This window comes from Apostichopus japonicus, chromosome 16, assembly GCF_037975245.1.
Source record: "Apostichopus japonicus isolate 1M-3 chromosome 16, ASM3797524v1, whole genome shotgun sequence".
Taxonomy (NCBI): domain Eukaryota; kingdom Metazoa; phylum Echinodermata; class Holothuroidea; order Aspidochirotida; family Stichopodidae; genus Apostichopus; species Apostichopus japonicus.
The window spans coordinates 35,463,202-35,483,452 of NC_092576.1; the positions used below are offsets into that span (position 1 = coordinate 35,463,202).

At 33.6% G+C, this 20,251-nt stretch overlaps 1 protein-coding gene across 1 annotated transcript; it reads left to right on the plus strand.

The window, feature by feature from the left end:
* The first annotated feature begins 239 nt into the window (after positions 1 to 239).
* LOC139982952 (uncharacterized) lies at positions 240 to 19,332 on the plus strand. The gene is made up of 19 exons (XM_071996172.1): positions 240 to 1,259; positions 3,333 to 3,405; positions 4,012 to 4,147; positions 4,620 to 4,691; positions 6,768 to 6,839; positions 7,259 to 7,330; positions 8,530 to 8,601; positions 8,798 to 8,869; positions 9,189 to 9,260; positions 9,479 to 9,550; positions 10,090 to 10,242; positions 10,695 to 10,763; positions 11,089 to 11,163; positions 11,888 to 11,956; positions 12,466 to 12,522; positions 13,112 to 13,311; positions 14,606 to 16,194; positions 16,546 to 16,672; positions 17,205 to 19,332. Exons 1-19 carry the CDS (start codon positions 1,242 to 1,244, stop codon positions 17,270 to 17,272), a joined length of 3,138 nt encoding a protein of 1,045 aa, XP_071852273.1. The 5' UTR covers positions 240 to 1,241; the 3' UTR covers positions 17,273 to 19,332.
* The last annotated feature ends 919 nt before the right edge of the window (positions 19,333 to 20,251 follow it).

Below are 20,251 nucleotides of genomic sequence, written 5' to 3' on the forward strand. Positions count from 1 at the left end.
TTACATCTTAGGCCAAGAACCCTGAATCGGCTGGCCGGTGCTACTCACAGAAGAATTTTTTTACAATATATATATTTTTTTATAATACAATATATATATATGTATATATATATATATATATATATATATATATATATATATATATATATATATATATATCAGTAGCTATTGTATAGCATATTGAACAAGTCTTAAGCGATTCGGATATCCAAATATGATATTCTCTTAATATACCAAAACTGTGGGTCTATACTTATTTATCCCTCGAATTACGAGTTTGTTCCCTGTTTCATTGCTGAAAACTTTCAAGAATATGATTTCAAATAAGCCTGCTTAGGGTACTATACTGAGATCTCATATAGTTACCGTACTGGTGGGCAATAAATACATATATACATATATAAATATATATAATCATTAATCCAATTATGATCAGGAATGACCTACGACTCTTTGGTGGCTACATCTCTGTTATTGGGAATTTTGGTCCGTTACAAAGTAGGATTCCACGGGTGAGATCTTTGGAGGGTGCATCTTAGGTTAACGGGAATCTCAGTTGATAACAAAATGGGATAGTACTATGTGGGATCATAGTGGCTACATCTTATTGGGAGTATACCACAAGTTGGGATTCGAGGGTGCAATCATAGTGGCTACATCTAATATGGGAATCTAGGTACATAAAAAAAAATGGGATTGCACGGATGCGATCTGGGGCCCTCCCTACTACTAATGAATATAGTTAATCATCTATTAATCATGAACAAATGATGCTTCAAATTCATTCTATCTAAAGTAATGAAGACAAAACCCATCAATCATCATTATTCTATGCATGCAGTCTGTTTTGCAGAGATTTACTTATGATTAACCAGTAACACCTAGACCAAATAGTTTCTATTTTAGATTCATACTCTATAAACTGATATGACTTAATCTTATTGTTTACATTATGGCAAACTAAACGCTGCATGAGCGTTAAAATATCAATATCGAAACAGTAAAATGAATGCAAGATACTTATAAATTTAAAATGAGTAACAATAACTGATGTCATAAACTCTAGACTGACGTATAAGGTGAAGAGCTTTCACTTTACGATAGTTAGTTATAATGAGCAAAGCTGCTTTTCCTTTTGGCTTTCTTGTTGAAGTTGTATTAAATATGATGACACATTGAGTGTACCTATCAATAATAGCGAAGCAACTGTATAGTAGTCTCTGGTGATTCTGTATTTCGAGATGGAGTCGTCTTGTAACGTAAGTACTTTTTGTATTAAGATTGTATTGTAAAGTAAAAAGGTTTAATCGCAATGGTCAGGCATAACTTCATTCAACAATGTAAACATAGTAATGATCACTTCGTAATGCAACGCCTTATTGCAGTCCTGCCTGTACTCTACTGCATTTGCCTGTGTAGGGGCCCATGTTGTTGTTAGGACTAATCTATAGTGTAATGATGCACAATGATTTACCAGTTAGCAATATATCTTTGGTGATCAATAAGTAACACACAAAGAAATTATGTAATTACATGACTTGAAATTAGACTAAAAAGTCTTTTATTAATAAAGTAGTAAAAATTGTCACTGCTTTAGAATGATCATATTTTGAATTAAGCTGTTACAACTACTTATAAACAATAGTCTTCTCTTGGAAGCTTTGTTTCTTAATCCACATGTCTCGGTAATAGTATTTTGTAACTAGATTCGTCTTAAGTGGAAGTACTGCAGGCTGTGGTGAAAAGGAAAGTCATTTGTTGCAAGAAATAAAATGCACAAAAAGATTTTAGAAACATCATTTAGAAATTAGAATATTCAGCATTTATGCCATCAAGCAACGAATGGTAGCGTATGGAAATGTTGTCATTCTGTAAGTTTGAACACTATGTATAGTAACGCCAAGCAATGCGAGCAAGCAATGCCGTGGTCAAAACTAATGTGATTGCTTTGGTGCTAATGGTTTTAGATTACATACTGTTGTTAACTTTACAAACAGTCAGAGGACAATATACCGGTAGCGTAAGTTATGTATTATATGGTACACGCTGTCACAGAGAATGTACCTGTTGTGTACGTCATGTGTTGTATTTTTACACATTCAGACAAGGTACCGGTAGTATACGTTTTGTATTTTATTGAACATGCAGTCAGAGGACAATATTTAACTTCTTATGAATGAATCAGAAGTTTTATCGGACTCACATAATATTTGTTGCAAAAATCTAATGTTATCCAAGTATTACAGTGTTCATGGTTATGCTGACCAATGGGGACAGTAATCCGTTACCGACAAATTATCGTACTGCAATACAATGCCAAAATGTGCACATTTAATACAAACGTAGTAAGCAAATGTAACAAATACAATTGCTGTCGGGTTAAACAATAGTTTCAATTATTGCATCACTGTGAATAATATCACTATGATACATGTTAGTATGCTAATCCACAACAGACAAGGTCATACATATGGGGACGTTCCATGTACGTGAAGGGTAGTTAAGATCATGCTTCACAGACAGAATACATTGCTCATGAAATTACGCTCTTAACGAGGTCACCACCTGTGGCTATACCTCATTACTTTCATTTCGTGATCAACCTAATCAAAAAGAAACTATTCATTTAGTGCAGGATTTAACATAGTAGGCTTGGCCTAATGTTAGATCAAAAGCTATGTATGTTATAAATATGCTAAGCTATGTTAATACGGTCTATGATATATGAGTAACGCAAAGTCTAATCCTTCGCCTTAAACAACTGCCACTTTTCCAAGTCATGTCCTGATCTACACTGGGTGCACCTGCGGTGGTGTTAATCTTTATTTACATGAGGCATTGTTAAAAGAGCATGTCATATATGTAATCTTTATTTTCAAAATAGGTTGGGGTGGGATAAGAGTGTTTTGTAACATTTCACATTTAAAATAGCAATAATGAAATATTTACATGACAGTTTGGTAGCTGAAAAGGACATAGGCTTTTGGTTGACACGTTATAACAGGGCTAATGGTAACTTGCGTTTAGAGCACCTAACTACGTTCTTGTGGTTGACATTTGCCGGACATTTATTTAAATTTAAACATTAAAACCTGTTAACGATCAAATTTGAGTTATATGCGACACCTCTGGTAAAAAGTCATAAGATATTGGATAATGGCGTAAACGAGGAAACTATGAGGTCTTGTCACCCACTCATTTCAGTCATTTATAAATACACGATTTCATTTTCGGTGAACAAAGTTTTCTTCTTTGTGAGTATTATTTTTGTTGTAGCAAAATTTTGAATGTGAATTTATCTATATACTACTGCTAATGACTTTCCTTTTCAGATTTCCGCAACAAAGAGGATAACTCTATTGGTTTTGATTTTCACTTTCTACATTCTACGGAATTCTGATGGAGGTAAAATATTATCAGTTTATAACCGTGTTTAACTTATAACGTGTTAGACTAAGATTGACCCCTTCTGAACTTGCCAACTAAAAGGTTACTATCTTTTCTAAATTGCGATTTTATATTGCTGCGGCTGGTGGTCTTATTATTTTTGTAGTTTAAAGATGAAGTTAGGTGTCATGACATGCACTAACATCAAAGGACAATGAAACGCTGATATGACTTGTTTACGCGTTATTTATGTTATTTCATCCAGTCTGTCAGTCAATCAATCAATCAAAGAAAGGAATCACGTTAAAAGCATAATCATGATGAAGCAATGCCTACGATTAAATAATATGAGATAAGTATTCAATCAAAAAGAGCCAGACAAACAATACAGCAAGTCGGCTAAATTGTAACCAATATCAATTATTAAGTAATATGTTGATATGATAATTTTTACAAAACAATGCGCATGTAATGTGTGTGGGCTGTATGACGTTAATATTATGTTTTTATTATTTGTAGTTGAAGTTCAATACTATATGTTGTCTTCAATGATTCACAAATTCTAATTTCCAATTAATGCCTTTAATGTAATGAAAGTTAATTTTTCAAAGTATCTTCTTTTAGTGATATCTCTTAAGACGGAATGCGGAGGAATCGCAAATTGTGTATGTAATGATACGGAAAATGATTATGAAATGGATTGTAGTAACCGAAGCCTCAGTGTGTTTCCTACTGAGTTACCTCCAAACATCACCAATATGTAAGTATGATTTGAACTCCCTTATTTTGCAGAAATCTAGTTATAAAGTTGGTAGAACAGATAGAGCATTTGAGACAAAACAGCATAATTACAGTCTCCAAAGTTAACCTGCCTTGTCAACTATTTTTTCCATGTATATGTTTGTTTGCGTGTTTCTATCTCAGAAGCAAAATGTATTAATCAAGCTTAAGTTAATGGTGGCATGACGTATGCAACTCATCTAATATAACAATAAGTATTTATCCATCTAATGCAATATGTCTAATTGTTGAATTGTTCTAGTGATGGTCAATATCTACTTTATTTTTAATCTAGAAACCTCTTTTTAATATAGCAATGCTTCCACACAATGGTTTATGGTGGCACTAAAACATGATCAGACATTTCCACCTTTCTTTACAGGGATTTCTCGACAACGAAAAGCAGTTTTTTCTTGAAAGCATGATGATAAATTTTTCACTTTCCTTTACAGTGATATTTCAAGAAACAGTCTTTCTCGTATTCCTGGGGGTGCCCTTGTCCAGGAAGTAAATTTAAAACATATGTGAGTTTATTATTTTTAAAATTTCAATACTCTTCTTACCTTTAACTTCATACAGCTGTCAATTTTCTATCAAAGTACAATATGAAGGCAATAAGTACTTTTGACTTGTCAAAATGTAAATTATTGGATAGCTGGCGATAAATGTGACCCGATAGGAAGTGCTTGAATATTATGCCTATGCATTTGCGTCCGAAATTAGGGCGTACGCCTATGCATTTGCGTCCGAAATTAGGGCGTACATTTCTATTGTATTGGACTTTACCATAAGAATATGTTTCTGCCTCATTACGTTTCTTATGTGTGTCCTGTTTGCCTGTCTGGTGGTCAAACGCACATGTAATTACTAAAACCGCGTGGAATGCCCACTCAGTGGCAACTGCTTGCCAAAGTCACCATAAACACATCAATTATGGCGCACATAAGTTTATCAGGGCAGGGGGCATTAAAAGAAGGTACAATAATCACAAGTCTATTCAGACATGCAAACTACGTAAGTAACACAACACTCTCAAAATAAGCATTTTGACACTAACAGACACGACTCCGGCCAGTGTAAGCTTTGTATGGCTGAACAACTAAACAAATAAAATCTTAACGTCAGACATTCCAACCTGTTAACAGACTTTCTGAACGTGTATCAACATGCCAGTATTCAAAACTACATTTATATCACATAAAGACATAAGTACCATGTATTGTTCTATCCCTTTACCATTGTACATAAGTACCATGTATTGTTTCATGGCGCACAATTGTACATAATACCATGTATTGTTCCATACAGTATCGTTGAACATAAGTACCATGTATTGTTCTATACCGTACCATTGTACATAAGTACCATGTATTTTTCCATACAGTACCATTGTACATAAGTACCATGTATTGTTCTATGCCGTGCCATTGAAATTAGCCTAGCAAACATAACTTCCATTCCTTTAGTAATATCCCTTTAAACATAAAAAGTAATTGTTATTTGCGCGACTTTGTATGACTGTATGTACAACACGAACACGATTTCGTTTTGGTTTATATGCTTTAACTCGCCCTTTAACAATCCTTTTTTAGCAAACATGGACGAGAAATAAATTTTGTCGTCACTGAAATCAATTTATTCTGTAAACAGCATAATTCAATTTGCGACGATATTATTGGAAAAGAAAAACATACATTTTAGTTAGTTTTAAGTTAGTTACAAGTAACAATTTCGAATCATTACGATAAACCAATACGAGTCATCAACGTTGGTACAGACAGCACTGTAATTTTTAGAAAAGATACCAGTGGCAGTCAAACTACAAGTTGATACACTATTGTGACTGGACCATATATCCACAGTCTATGGTCACAGATCCACAGTAAAAACCATGAAGACTGAGACCCCAGTTGGAGAACATTTTAACGTTCCAACCGTACATTTAACGACATTTCCCTACAAGGGATTGGATCCTTAGGTACCCGCCCTGACCTAGTACGAAACAGCAGAGAGAGGCTGTGGATGCAACGCCTTCGCACCATTCAATCTCATGGTCTCAACATTCAGGAAGGACATGACTAACTTTTCGTTTGTCCCCCCTCCTTCTCCCCTTGTTACTCCCCCCTCACTCCTCTTCTTACAGCTCTCTTCCAACTTTTTTTTTCTCCACACCTTTCTGTCTTTGTCCTTCTCCAGTTGATTCCCTACCCGTTCCTTTAATCCTGTCTTTGTCCCTCCACTGTTTATCTCCTACCTCTCTTCTTCACATGTTGCTTTCTGCTTTCTTCTCTCCATCCTTTGTCTACTAATCCCCTTACATGTATCTCATTGAGTTCACCGTGCTCATTAACCTGTCTGTATTCTGTGCGTGTTTTATTCCCCCTGTAACTGTTTCTTGTCATTTAGCCTATGAAGAAGATCCTGCTAGGATCGAAATGTCAGGCTAACTTAATTTTACACATTCTATTACACAGGCTCTCTAGTGGATAAGCAGTTTGATAACAGTTTCATTTTATTTAGAAATGATTTTTGTTTTGTTTTGTTAAATGTGCATCATATTTATTTCGGCTTGTTTATTTTATATCTTTTATATCTTTCAGTAACCTGGCAGAGAATAAACTGGGTCATCTTCCAGAAGAATTATTTTGGAAGACATCAAATCTGGAAACACTGTTCGTTAAAGATTTTGTTAAAATGTCTCAAAACATTTCTTATGCTGACTGTTGAATTTTAATTAATTAGCCAAAGAAGAAAAAGAAGAGAAACAAAACAGAGAAATAAAAAAGAAACTGGGTCATTGTCAGTTGGTTGTTGGTGTTCAACGTCTTACCATAATGTATTGAACGTATCTTTAGTACTCCAATTTATCCCCTTTGAAAATGCGTTAATAAACACACTCATTCAGTTATCATTACTCTTCGTTTTGTCTTCCCTTGTCGCCTACTTTGATAAGAAAATTAACATAATTGTATGTTGACATATTCAATGAAAACTTAAGTAATTGAATTAAAAAGGAAATAATAAATAATTGTAACTAAAGAGCGTATAACTTTGTGTAATAATGATTTGGTATATATGTTGCTTCTTACAGAAATTTGTCATACAATGTACTAGAGGAGATACACGAAAACTTACTGATTAATGGAAGTGCGTTAGAGACTTTGTGAGTATGATATGTAAATCTCTCTTTACATCCTGTTCTACATACCATATCAACCATGTGATAGGGACGTTTAAATTTAATGATTTGTCTCAGGCGACAATTGTATTCGAATGGAACTACAAATATGGTTTGTAACAAATCTCACCCATAACCAAAACCAAAGCCTAACCAAATAAGAAATAGGATCTCAGGTCTATATAAATCTATCTATCTATCTATCTATCTATCTATCTATCTATCTATCTATCTATCTATCTATCTATCTATCTATCTATCTATCTATCTATCTATCTATCTATCTATCTATCTATCTATCTATCTATCTATCTATCTATCTATCTATCTATCTATCTATCTATCTATCTATCTATCTATCTATCTATCTATCTATCTATCTATCTATCTATCTATCTATCTATCTATCTATCTATCTATCTATCTATCTATCTATCTATCTATCTATCTATCTATCTATCTATCTATCTATCTATCTATCTATCTATCTATCTATCTATCTATCTATCTATCTATCTATCTATCTATCTATCTATCTATCTATCTATCTATCTATCTATCTATCTATCTATCTATCTATCTATCTATCTATCTATCTATCTATCTATCTATCTATCTATCTATCTATCTATCTATCTATCTATCTATCTATCTATCTATCTATCTATCTATCTATCTATCTATCTATCTATCTATCTATCTATCTATCTATCTATCTATCTATCTATCTATCTATCTATCTATCTATCTATCTATCTATCTATCTATCTATCTATCTATCTATCTATCTATCTATCTATCTATCTATCTATCTATCTATCTATCTATCTATCTATCTATCTATCTATCTATCTATCTATCTATCTATCTATCTATCTATCTATCTATCTATCTATCTATCTATCTATCTATCTATCTATCTATCTATCTATCTATCTATCTATCTATCTATCTATCTATCTATCTATCTATCTATCTATCTATCTATCTATCTATCTATATATATATATATATATACATCTATGTAAATATATAAATATATATATATATATACATATATATATATATATATATATATGTGTGTGTGTGTGTGTGTGTGTGTGTATATATTAAAAAGGAAACAGGATGCGGACTGAAACCTAGCACATGTGACAGGTTTATTTTGTTCTTTTTTTTTCTTTTAGAGACCTTGGCTCTAATCAATTAAAAACCTTGCCTAGGAATTTACTGATCAATTGCAGAAAATTGAAAACCTTGTGAGTATCCGTGTGACCATACAAATTCATTTCATGCCATTTTCATTACAATCTATTCTAATTAAATTCATTTTATTTCTTAACAAATTAACTGTGGGCATACGGACCTTTTAATGACTATTTATCTCTTGGTGGCATTTAATAAGAAAAAAAGTTACAGTATATTTAACTTATGTAATGTACTTCTACCTTACAGATATTTAGACAGAAATGATCTCACATCACTATCGAAAGGATTTTTTCAAAATAATTCTAACTTGGATTTTTTGTAAGTATATTAAGTCCATGAGGTCGTAATGTCTGCTTCGAGATGTTAAATATAAGTTGTTCAATTATGATATTTGTTGTTCGCAATTTTCCATGTCAAAACTAAGAATGGGAATGAGATAATCTGACCAACAAGAACACACGTTCGGAAAAATTGAAAAATAAAGATTTATATATTAAGTTAATTCTTAGAAGCAACTATATCAAATGCGATACTATTAGTACTTGACAGTCAGACACTGTGGATTTGTATTCCCCTTAAAAGATACAACCATTACTACAATCATCATATTGCTTTGTTTTCTTTGATATTATTTCAGGACTGTTTTGTACAACAAGATTCAAAACTTGAATGGGCATCTATTTCATGGAATCAAGGAACTGAAATATCTGTACGTCACTTATTTACTTATCAGATCATTGAATCAATATAACGTTTCATAAATAGCACACCCTCGATTTGTATGTGTCTTGAAATACTACTAGCTACAAGTGCTATACGTATTGTGTGTATGCTACACCTACCGAGTTAATTATTAGTTATGTATCTTAAAGGAAGAGTAAACATTTTTTCTCTTGTGAATGTAGTATGAAACTTCATTTGTTTCAGATCGTTCGACGAAAACAAAATACAAAGTCTACCAAATGACCTCTTTAGCGAGGTTGATCTCTCCTTTTATTTGTAAGTATCAATTATTGTATATCGTGTATTTTCATCTAATCTGTAACTAATATGTAACTTATTTTTATGATTTTTATTAGAAGGATGACTGTGTACATGATTATGCCATTCCGAAATAGGATGATACTCTTCAAATGTGCTGTTTATATTGTTTATATGTGTTTAAATATCGAGGGGAAAAGAAACTAATTTATAGTTCGAAAGGGACGTTATGTGTTATTAGTAAGTTAATATATTTATCTTTATATGTATTTAAATATTTATTTGTACATTCAAAATGTGGTGAAAGAATTATATACGGTTTTCAAATTTGAAGATATGTCATGTTTGATCTTAGTATACATTGAACACCGTTCATTTTGGTAAGTTGTTAATGTAATTTCAAGCTTACTTCGACGACAACAAAAAGTTGACCATTGTTTGACAATATATGTTTCAACGGTTGGGCTTCATTTGGCATACATGTTATCCCTATAAATTTCTCCTTACATAAGTTTTAATTATGTTATGTCAATGATAAATAATTAATGTTTCATCAGAGATCTTTCAAGTAACTCAATCACCGAGATTCCAGACGGGCTATTCACAGCTTCAGGGAGAAACCACACGATAAAATACTTACAAATGCAACGGAACAACATCACTAAAGTAAACAGCAAATCATTTGAAGGCTTGGAAATGTTGCAACAGATGTACGTAGTAACGCTTTGAACATGGCCAATCTTTTAAACTCTCTTAAGAGTAATGTCCAAGAAAAAAATCAGACGAAGATGATAAAAACAATAAATTAAAGATGTTTAATATCCCGTAAAATCCCGATTAAATTTGTTACATGTAACCAATAAAAAGGAAACTTCATAAATTACACGATTTCTGTCGCCAAATGAGCCCAATATGTGACCATAATTGCTACTCTCAAGTTTGTTAAGAGACTAAATAGTTTGTTCCTTTTCCAGAGACTGGTGTCATTCTAACTCTGTCTACATCTTTTTTTTTTAATTGCCCAGTTAGTCATTGCTTTATTTTTATTACAATTTACAAGATGTAACAGTCTTTATTTAATTATTTTAAATTATTTCTAATCAAAACTGGGCTCCGCTCTATATTCAATTATCATTGCATTTGTTGGTTGTATATTCAACAGATTTCTTAATAACAACAAAATACTTTCCATTGGTGAAAATACATTCATAGCAGAATCTATTCAAGTTATGTGAGTACTGCTTCTGAATTATTAAACGAATACGTTCAATGAATAACTGAATAGGTTTGAAATAATTAAAAAGTATTTTATTGACCATTGTTCATATTTGGAGGTTTGATAGAGGACTTTTTACACATAAACATGTGTTTGTTTGATGATAGACTTTCTTCTAAACCAACTAATATCATAAACGCATGCGTAATCTGGTGTAAACTGCAAGGAAATTCATAGAAAATGAGTTCATCAATCAATGATAACATCATTCACAAATGTCAAAACTTGAGATTTCACAAAAATCACATTTATCAGCCTTCCTTTCATTCCCATTCTGCAGATACTTGTTCGAAAATAACTTAACGAGACTGACAAATAAATCTTTTGGAGAAAACCGTTCACATGGCATTATGATGTAAGATCATTATTCTGTTTGTATTAACATTTATCCTTTAAGTAATACCCATACTTTAGTCATGCAACAGTAAAACTAATTCTTTAACTTACTTAAAAAAAACTATAATAGTTTGAAAATTGTAATTTTAAATAAAGACAGTTTGAAGATCAACCATGTAAGAGGGATCATACTTCATAATAACTCAAATCTATAAGGACAGTTCTCACGGGAATGTTATTATGAAAGCACAGTATTTTTAAGGCGACCCATAACATGCTCTGTTACAATGAACATTCCTGAGAGATGAATTTTTTGGGAGGTAATCAATTAGTGCCAAACTGTGTCTATGATGTTAAAATAACATAATTGGGTGCGACACACTTTTGACATCAACCAGTAAACCTGAACCGACGTGATTTAAATGAATAAATTAGAACGGTTAAGCTATTGAAATATTTGTAGCATCCAATGATTACGTACATATTCATGTTTAGGACTTGTAAGTTGTAACTTCGGGTCAATAATTTACTCACTTCGCAGTGACAGAAATATAACTTTCATGACTTGCATACAGTCGTTGCATCCGTCCTTGATAGCCATCTTTTGGGTCGACATTGAGCAGATTTCGGATTTCTGTGATTGATCAAGCATAAATGACACCTGACTTAATTTTGGATTTGCCTCTTTAAATTATATCTATCACGGTTAATGTTAACTTTTCGCTTCCCATTTATATCGCCAGCCACCTCTATAAAAACGATATCGCTAATATTTCTCAGAATGCCCTAGATGGCCTTGGAAATGCAACCATGTAAGTAGGCCATTGGACAGTTGGCTTTGATTTATATGAAATTTTAACTAGATCCTTTTATAATTATTACGTACTCTATGGTATAGCCAACCTGCACAATGCCTTCAACTGTTATCAACATTACTCATACCATTTGCTAAGTTAATTTCATTCCACTTTACAAGGTGTAAGAGGAGTAATATATCTCTGCATTTTCATTTCTTTTTTTTTCATACGGATCCATTTCCATGTCAATTTGAAAATGAAATAATAAAATTAAATTAAATTAGTGAACACGTGTCATAATGTGAGGAAAGCTAGAGAAAGTAACTGCTGACAGCAGTTTTTTTTTTTTTTTTTTTTTGAGAAATAACACCGCAAATCATTTGAATGTTTCACTTATCTTTTCCTGGTCTCTTTTCTCCCATTCACATACAAAGGTGATCAGCTGCAAACATTCACCTGTACGCTGGCCTAGTGCAATACATAAGCAATTTCTTAACATATTTTCCTCTCTGTTTTTTTTTCAGGTACCTAACTTGCCATCTTTTAAGCGAGATTCCAATATTTGGAAATGGGTTGACAGGGTAAGCGGCTATTGAAGAAAGTTCTTCTCTAAAGTTCCACACTGGTTTGACATATGTTTGGTCAAGTGAGTGACTAAATAAAGCCAAAAGCCAAGGTCTACATGCTCAATGAAATAGCTTAAAGCTAACTCATTCCACTATCCTAAAATAATAGTAATAAAGGGTTATTCAAAACATACATGGAAATGGTTGGCAATATGTGCGAATAAACATATGAAACTGTTTATGATATAAATATGGAGTGATAATGTAACTATTGGGAATTATTGCAAAGGTTAAGAGACATTTCTCTAATTAGACTACAACAGTTACAGACAAATATCTTGACAGAACCCGGGTTGAGTAATCTCGTTTTGTTTATCTTTATAATGATGGAAAAATAAAACATGTGAAACTATTCAATTCAGTTTCATCTATGTTTGTACCAAGTTTATATATATTTATATATTATATGATATTTAATTATATATATATATATATATATATATATGCAATATTTCACAATTATCAAATGAGATTATCAAGGAATGTTTATACGATGAAATAATAAGAATTGTTCATGTTCGTTGTTTCTTCACTGATTTATAAGGAAATGTGTGCACGACAGATTTGTTCCTGAAGTGGATATAACAGATCCCAGTGAACAGGACGAATACCTTTTGTCAGCGATATTACAAAAGGAAGGATTCGAATGCATTAGAGAAGATGATGGTAGCAAAGACATTTGTAGACCATGTTCTCCAGGAAATTATTCAAACAAATCGGATGAATGTCGATCCTGTCCACGTGGTAACACTGACTTTTCAAATTATGTAGTTGATTAAAGAAATATTTAGGCGCCTGAAAAAACATTGCTTAATCAAATTGATGGAATCTTCAAAACGATGTATGACGAAGCGTCGTGATATCGCATTAATCAGAATATATACAGATATGTTGTGCTACTGATGATTGAAGTCGACATGCAGTTAATACTGTTGGCTGCACAATCGCTATACGGTCGTGTCACTGTAACTTCTACTGTTGAAGACATCGCAATATATTATACAATGTCTACACATCCGCCGCTTGCAATATTGGTGTTATGACCGACATTTAAATGTATTAAGTAATATTATCCAGAGGATACCTAGTTATCGTGATGCTTTCAACAACTAAAGTTAGAAAAGTAAAGTAAAACTAATCAAGAAAACACACAAGAACTCAGGCAAATTAATCGATATTTTTGTATGTATGTTGTATCAGAAGTAGAAAAAATGAAATAATTTAACATGGAGCATGCGTAAGAATTTCAAAATATTTCTACTATGCAATCCATTCCTATTTTATTCTAAATTACTTTAATGTGTTTGGATGAACACTTATGTTCCATTCTAACTAACATTACACTGAATATGAGGCAGATCTAGCTAAGTATAGTACGAATCAGCAGAGAGAGAATGTGGATGCAACGCCTTCGCACCTTTCAACCTCTTAGGCTCAACATTCAGGAAGCACATGGCTAATCTTTCTTCTCCTCCTCCCCATAACTCCTTCACTCCCCTACTATCTCTGTCACCCCTCTGTGTTTCCTCTGTCACCCCACTTCTCGTAGCTCTCTTCCACTTTTTCTCCACACTTTTCTGTTTTTGTCCTTCTCTGGTTTACTCCCTACCCTCTTTCCTTAATCCTCTCTTTGTCCCTGTCTCTCCTCTTCCCCCATATTGGTTTCTTTTATTCTCTCCATCGTTGTCTACTAATCTTCCTACATTTTTCTCTTTTGTGTTCACCCTGCTCATAAATTCGCCTGTACTGTTGTGTGTATTTGTTCCTTCTGTTACTGTAACGCATCATTCAGCCTCGCCAGGCCCTCTTACTTTGACAATCTAGTACTGATAAGGCATGCTATTAATACTAAAAAATGCGTTTTCTGACGGAAACAGAAGAAACGTTGATGGTCTTACACTTGGAAATTGATCAGATCACTTGTCCTTTGCCATTACGAAATTCTGAATTGTTTGTGTTTATGTCTGTTCTGTATGAACTGCTAAGATCACTTCATGTGTTTAACGCCATGGAATAATCATGTTTTTCTTTATTTAAGGAGGATTTTACCAGGACGAGATTGGCGGCAGGCTATGTAAGGAGTGCACTAACGGCACGTTTGTAGAAGATGGAATTGCTTTATCAAGTACAATGTGCAAACCATGTCCAGAAGGGACAGATCGCCATAGGAGTGCAAGATTCAGAGCATGTTTCTGCAGAGATGGATTTGCCCGCACAAACCGTTTTTCGAATTGTTCACATTGCTCAAACGAAGGACTAAACTGCACTCGCGATTATCAATATTTGCGTCGTGGTTACTATTGGAACTGGTCTTTTCCTGCTTCAGACTTACAGAGCTACTCCAAGTTTGTTGCAAATCTGTTGACAATGAACAATAGTTACGAAATGTCATCTCGTAACTATTCCTTGGCCATTCCAATGGTTTTCAAGTGTCCGAAACTAGAGCTATGTGAAAACAGCAACAGCTCTGAGCCATTAAACATCCAGGGCACGTGCGCCAAAGGTCACAGAGGATGGTTATGTACTAAGTGTAAAGATGATTTTTATAACGTTATGAAATATTGCCTACCATGTCCCAAAGTATGGTGGAGTGTCTCCGAGTTGGTAGTATTGACATCCCTGTGCGTTTTCTTCGCTGTTATTATGATGTGGAAGAAAAGCAAGGCAACCAAACGGAACGTCGATAGATTATTTATCGATCATATCGCATCGCGTATGAAAATTTTCCTTGGTTTCTATCAAATTGTTGGAGAACTTTACGAAAGTATAAACATTATAAACTTGGATGGGCCATTACGATATATAGGATACGTCTTGCAGATTGTAACATTCAACTTGTTACGTATCCTTGTCCGTCCTCAGTGTATTAACAAAAGCTTGCTACTTGACCCAATTCTTCGATTTGAGATAGCCATGTTCTTTCCGGTAGCATTGACCTTATTGCTAGTCTTGATATACTTAGGGTGTAAAGTATATTTCCTCTACTGGAGAAGATGCAGAGACGATGACCTCCTCAAGAAGTTGGGAAACACGAAGTCAAAACTGGCATGGTCATTTATATTAATTCTTTTTGTAACCTTTCAACCGACCTGTGACGCCATATTTGAGATCTATCCTGGTGCTTGTGATGATTTCGTTGTACATCAAGAGAGGAATGACACTATTTCTTTGCTACGCGCAGACTACGATATACGATGTGATTATATTAAAACTTTCCAAACAGAAGCGTATATTGCAACTGCATTATACGTATTGTTATTCCCTCTGGTTTTGTATCTTCTTTTACGCAGATACTGTAAAAACGCAAGAATGGATGGTCGAAACGACATACGGGTACACAGTGCGATGCACGAGGGTCTAAGTGACGACAACATTCCTCTCATTAGCCAAACAGAGCCCTGTAAAGTTCCCATGTGGTTGAACTTTCTTTGTGAAAACTACAAAGGGAACTTTTGGTACTGGGAGATTGTCGAGCTAGCAAGAAAGGTTATACAAACGATGTTAATAACATTGCTCGGTTGGGAAGACGCCTTGACCAAACTTTTTACGATCGGCACTTCCGTTCTCTTCTTAACACTTCATGTAAAATATGCACCGATGAAAAGTCATTTTGAGCAACGTCTTCAGGTAAACTATGTCAAATCAATGTTACTTTACAATTAATAATTTAATTAGCCATAACGGTAATGAGCTAAAACACATAAAGCAAACAAATACAATTACGACACATCTAGCATATCATTATTTAGTAAGTCAACATTTTAGATATGGCGCTTTCCGTTATAAATATATAAATTTTGCCATGTATATTGATAAGTCATACTAAAATAAAAATTCTGCGAAGTGACGCTTAAAAAATATTATCAAATATTAAGTGACTTAATCATAATATCTTAACGGATCAATACTATAACTATATAGAGTGCTTGCAAACGAAACCGAAACCCTCTTATTTGTTTGTTTACTTGATTTCAACAGATGTTTTCGTTGACCGCAATATTCATCAATGTCATGGTTGCAGCTGTCTCTATTCCCAAAGAATACAAGACATACATATCGACAACAATTTTTGTGCTTGATATTGGTGTAGCACTCGCAATATTTGGTTAGCTTTATATACTTTTCCATTTTTTTTTTCACAGGGTTCCGACATTGTTCATGTCATTTTTAATGTATATTTAAAGCTGTAAAACTTTGTGCTGAAACATTACATTTCATCCGAAAAGAAAAGTAGCTTATCTTTAGAGTAAATCAATTATTGTTTATAATCAGAAACTGCGCCCTCAGCTTACTTCATCTCACTTGTAAAACGTTTAGCGTGAAAAAAATCATAGATAACTAACTAGTCTAGAGAGACCTGTATTGATGACGTCACTAGATAATATTAATCACTTTTATATTTCCAGTTTCTAAATGTCGGATTTTCAATTTTGTTTTTTTTGTGTTTGCATATTTCATAATAACATCTAAATTATTTTCCATAACATCGTTTCTTGTTTTGTCTTCATCAAAAATGATATTATAATATGTGAAACCATTTTAGTTTATTATGTGGAAATTGTACATTAAAATAACTCTAAATGTTGTCTCTGAATGTATCACTATTTAGCTATATAACTAGTTTTACATCATTTCAGGTGAACTTCTACTGGTTTTAGCTCGTACCCTTAACAAGAAAGTGGAGCAAAGGAAGATGAAACAATAGATTCTCAATGCTGGGAAACGTTTGACAGGAATCGGAGACCCTAACCATCGTTTTAATATTTTTAAAAATTATGGATATTTTCAATTCAGCGAATGCAGAGCCAGCCCGAATAGACTACGATTAGAGTATAACTTATAACAAATTTAGAAATTGGTGTTTTGCGTTACCAAAAGGCACTCTGAAAGGGAGCACGTGTCTGTTTTTTTTTAAAAAACAGCCAGGGGTATATTCATACATTCTGATTGGTTCGGGAGTTTCTTTCATGTTATATTAACTAGAAACAAATGAAATCTTTGTCGAAAAGGAATGGATCAGCAGTTTCCTTTTATGCTAAGGCCGTGGAGAAATGCAAAGTGTGCATACAAGTAAAGAAAATACTAAAATATTTAAAAACTGATGGTTTAAAACATCAATCATGGTTATTAATACGTCTATAGGAAGTAATATTTATAGCAGCATACAAGAAAACAAGGTCAACTTTTGACCTTACTTCCTTTCTGGTAGGAAAAAAAATATATTAATCGTACCTGTATAGCTAGGCCAACCTTTTTAAAATGTACTACCAACTTTCCTTTCCAAAGGATCTCTTCACCATGGTTAACTATTTTTGTTCAAATAATTCAAATACTTATGTTATGAAGAACAATTCGGTACTGGAGTACAGAGTCTAAAGACTTGATACTGTTGCCAGAAATATTTTAATTTTAAGTATGCAATCTACCTAACATGTTTCAAAGAATATAACGTTATTCTAGAATTATATATTATAATATTACATATGTTAAATGTAATTATATAGTCTTAGATAAATGTACTTCCTCTCGTATGTTTGATATCCTTAACGTTTCTTGGTGCATACTTAAAGACCAACTATGGAGACTTTTCGATGAACATAAAATCCCACCATTTTTCATGTATGTAATCCTTAACTGACTCCAATTACATTGCTGTAATCAACTTTACCAATTTCGGACGTTAAATAAGTGAAAAATGGGACGAAAAATCAGCTTCTATTTCAGACATTCCTGAAACATTCCTAAGACATCAGGTGACCATGTGACGTCAACGTTTGTATACCTCACTCACAACTATACTTTTAGTGTGTAAAGTCGTATACTTGAGCTGCCAAAAACATCAACGATATTACTCCTTTTTCCCCAAAATGTCACAATTCTGTGTTGTTGGAGGTTGCAGTTATACCTCATCCAACAAAAGCATCAGCTTTTTTAGATTTCCGAGTAAAAGAACCGACGTAAAACGCCGCAGACTTTGGATCAATTTTTTGAGATCCACGTGGAAAGATTTTTCAGCACCCGGAGTATCTCATGCCCATGTCCACATGCATAACCCTGCTTCTGTGTATGCTGCAAATGTCTCATTCTGTGAAAATTATATACTGTCGATAGCTGTGTCGGACCATGGTCGTCCCTGGACGTCCTTACATGTAACATTATATCACGCAATTGACAGTAATATATTTACTGTAAGAGATGACCGTATATATATACCGTGCCAAGGGTATAGCATTGTTAGTACATGTACGGTAGTTAATTACAACTCTCGCCGGCGTTGGCTCACAGCATGTGTAAATAGCCATGTTAGGATTTATCTATTTCATTTGTTGTATTCCAGTATCGTGAGTTCGTGATATGTGTAATATTGTCCGTTCTGTTTATTCCGACATCTGCATGGTCCAAGGAGTTGAATAAAAACGGTCGTATGTAGCGATCGGACGTTTTATTTCGTTAGTGACTGTCTTGTGATTGTGGGATGTTAGTACTGGTCAAGGCCTGTTTCAACTAGACCTAACTCTATGGAATTACACAGACTCACGGTAGTTTTTCGCCCAGGATTGAACAAGAAACGTGGATTAGGATATTCACTGCTAAATTTGTTTATTGACAGGATACTTTTTCTGTGTTTGTATACTTTTGGATATTAAAACGAGTAAGTACTATGTAAGTATATTGTACCGTACGGACCTATTGACGCTACGCTATGTAAAAGATGCCTCCATTTGAGTGGAAATTTTGCTAATAAAATAAGCAATTTAACTAAAATTTCTGCTTATAATTGTCTTAAAACTTGTTGTTAACCTTCATGTGTTCTTGTTTTAAGCTAACAGCTTTTCAAACGCTCGAAATTGGAAGTCAAAAACAGTACAATTGTTCGCTATCTGTGTACAAACAGTGCCTATATCAGCGTTTGATTTTCGCGGTATACAAACTTTGACGTCACACGGTGACCAGAGGCTCCTTTGGGTCAATCTCTGTTTTCAGACATTCCAGAGGTTCATGTCACGTGACTACCCAAAATGTCCATTTTCGTGGTCGTTTTTGATGGGTTATAGTAGGTTTGCGAAGATTATTTTTTACACATGTTGATTATGGGTATGTAAACTCCTAAATTAATGGAAAATCTCAACAACAAAAATTGCCTCCATATTTGGTCTTTAAACAAAACAAAAAATACGAAAAAAACACGTCACTATTAATATCGGTCTATGTAACCGAGCAGAAAGTAAATAACCAAAATCGCCTATCAAGGCAAAATAGTAGTGCCGTGTTCTGCTTTAGTGTTGTATTTATTCGCACAACATATGATAAACTGCGGGTTAAACTGCACTTCTAATGGAGAATGAGCACTGTGTTTGGTGATAGTGAAGAAAATGATCAATTGTTTGTTGTTTTTGTTGCTTTTGTGTTAGATATATAATAATAACAGTCATTGTAATTTCCGTTGGCCTAAATATTCGCTGTAAATAGGTTTTGGCATACCATATTTTGTGATCATTTCGTATCACTATAATAACTAAAACCCCCGAGACAGAAAGGAGCTTCCATGATGTTTGTTAAGAACCTACCAGGACATCCGCAGAATTTGTAGCCTCTAATATTGTAAAATGCTACATTATTCTATTAAAAGGAAACAATACACAATTTACTTGAAGCTTGATTAAAAACATGGTACGGCTAAGCA

Coding starts and splice junctions, on each gene's coding strand:
- LOC139982952 (XM_071996172.1), top strand. Junction 10,764..11,088: donor GCAGAATCTATTCAAGTTAT/GTGAGTACTGCT, acceptor CCCATTCTGCAG/ATACTTGTTCGAAAATAACT. Junction 16,673..17,204: donor TGTAGCACTCGCAATATTTG/GTTAGCTTTATA, acceptor ACATCATTTCAG/GTGAACTTCTACTGGTTTTA.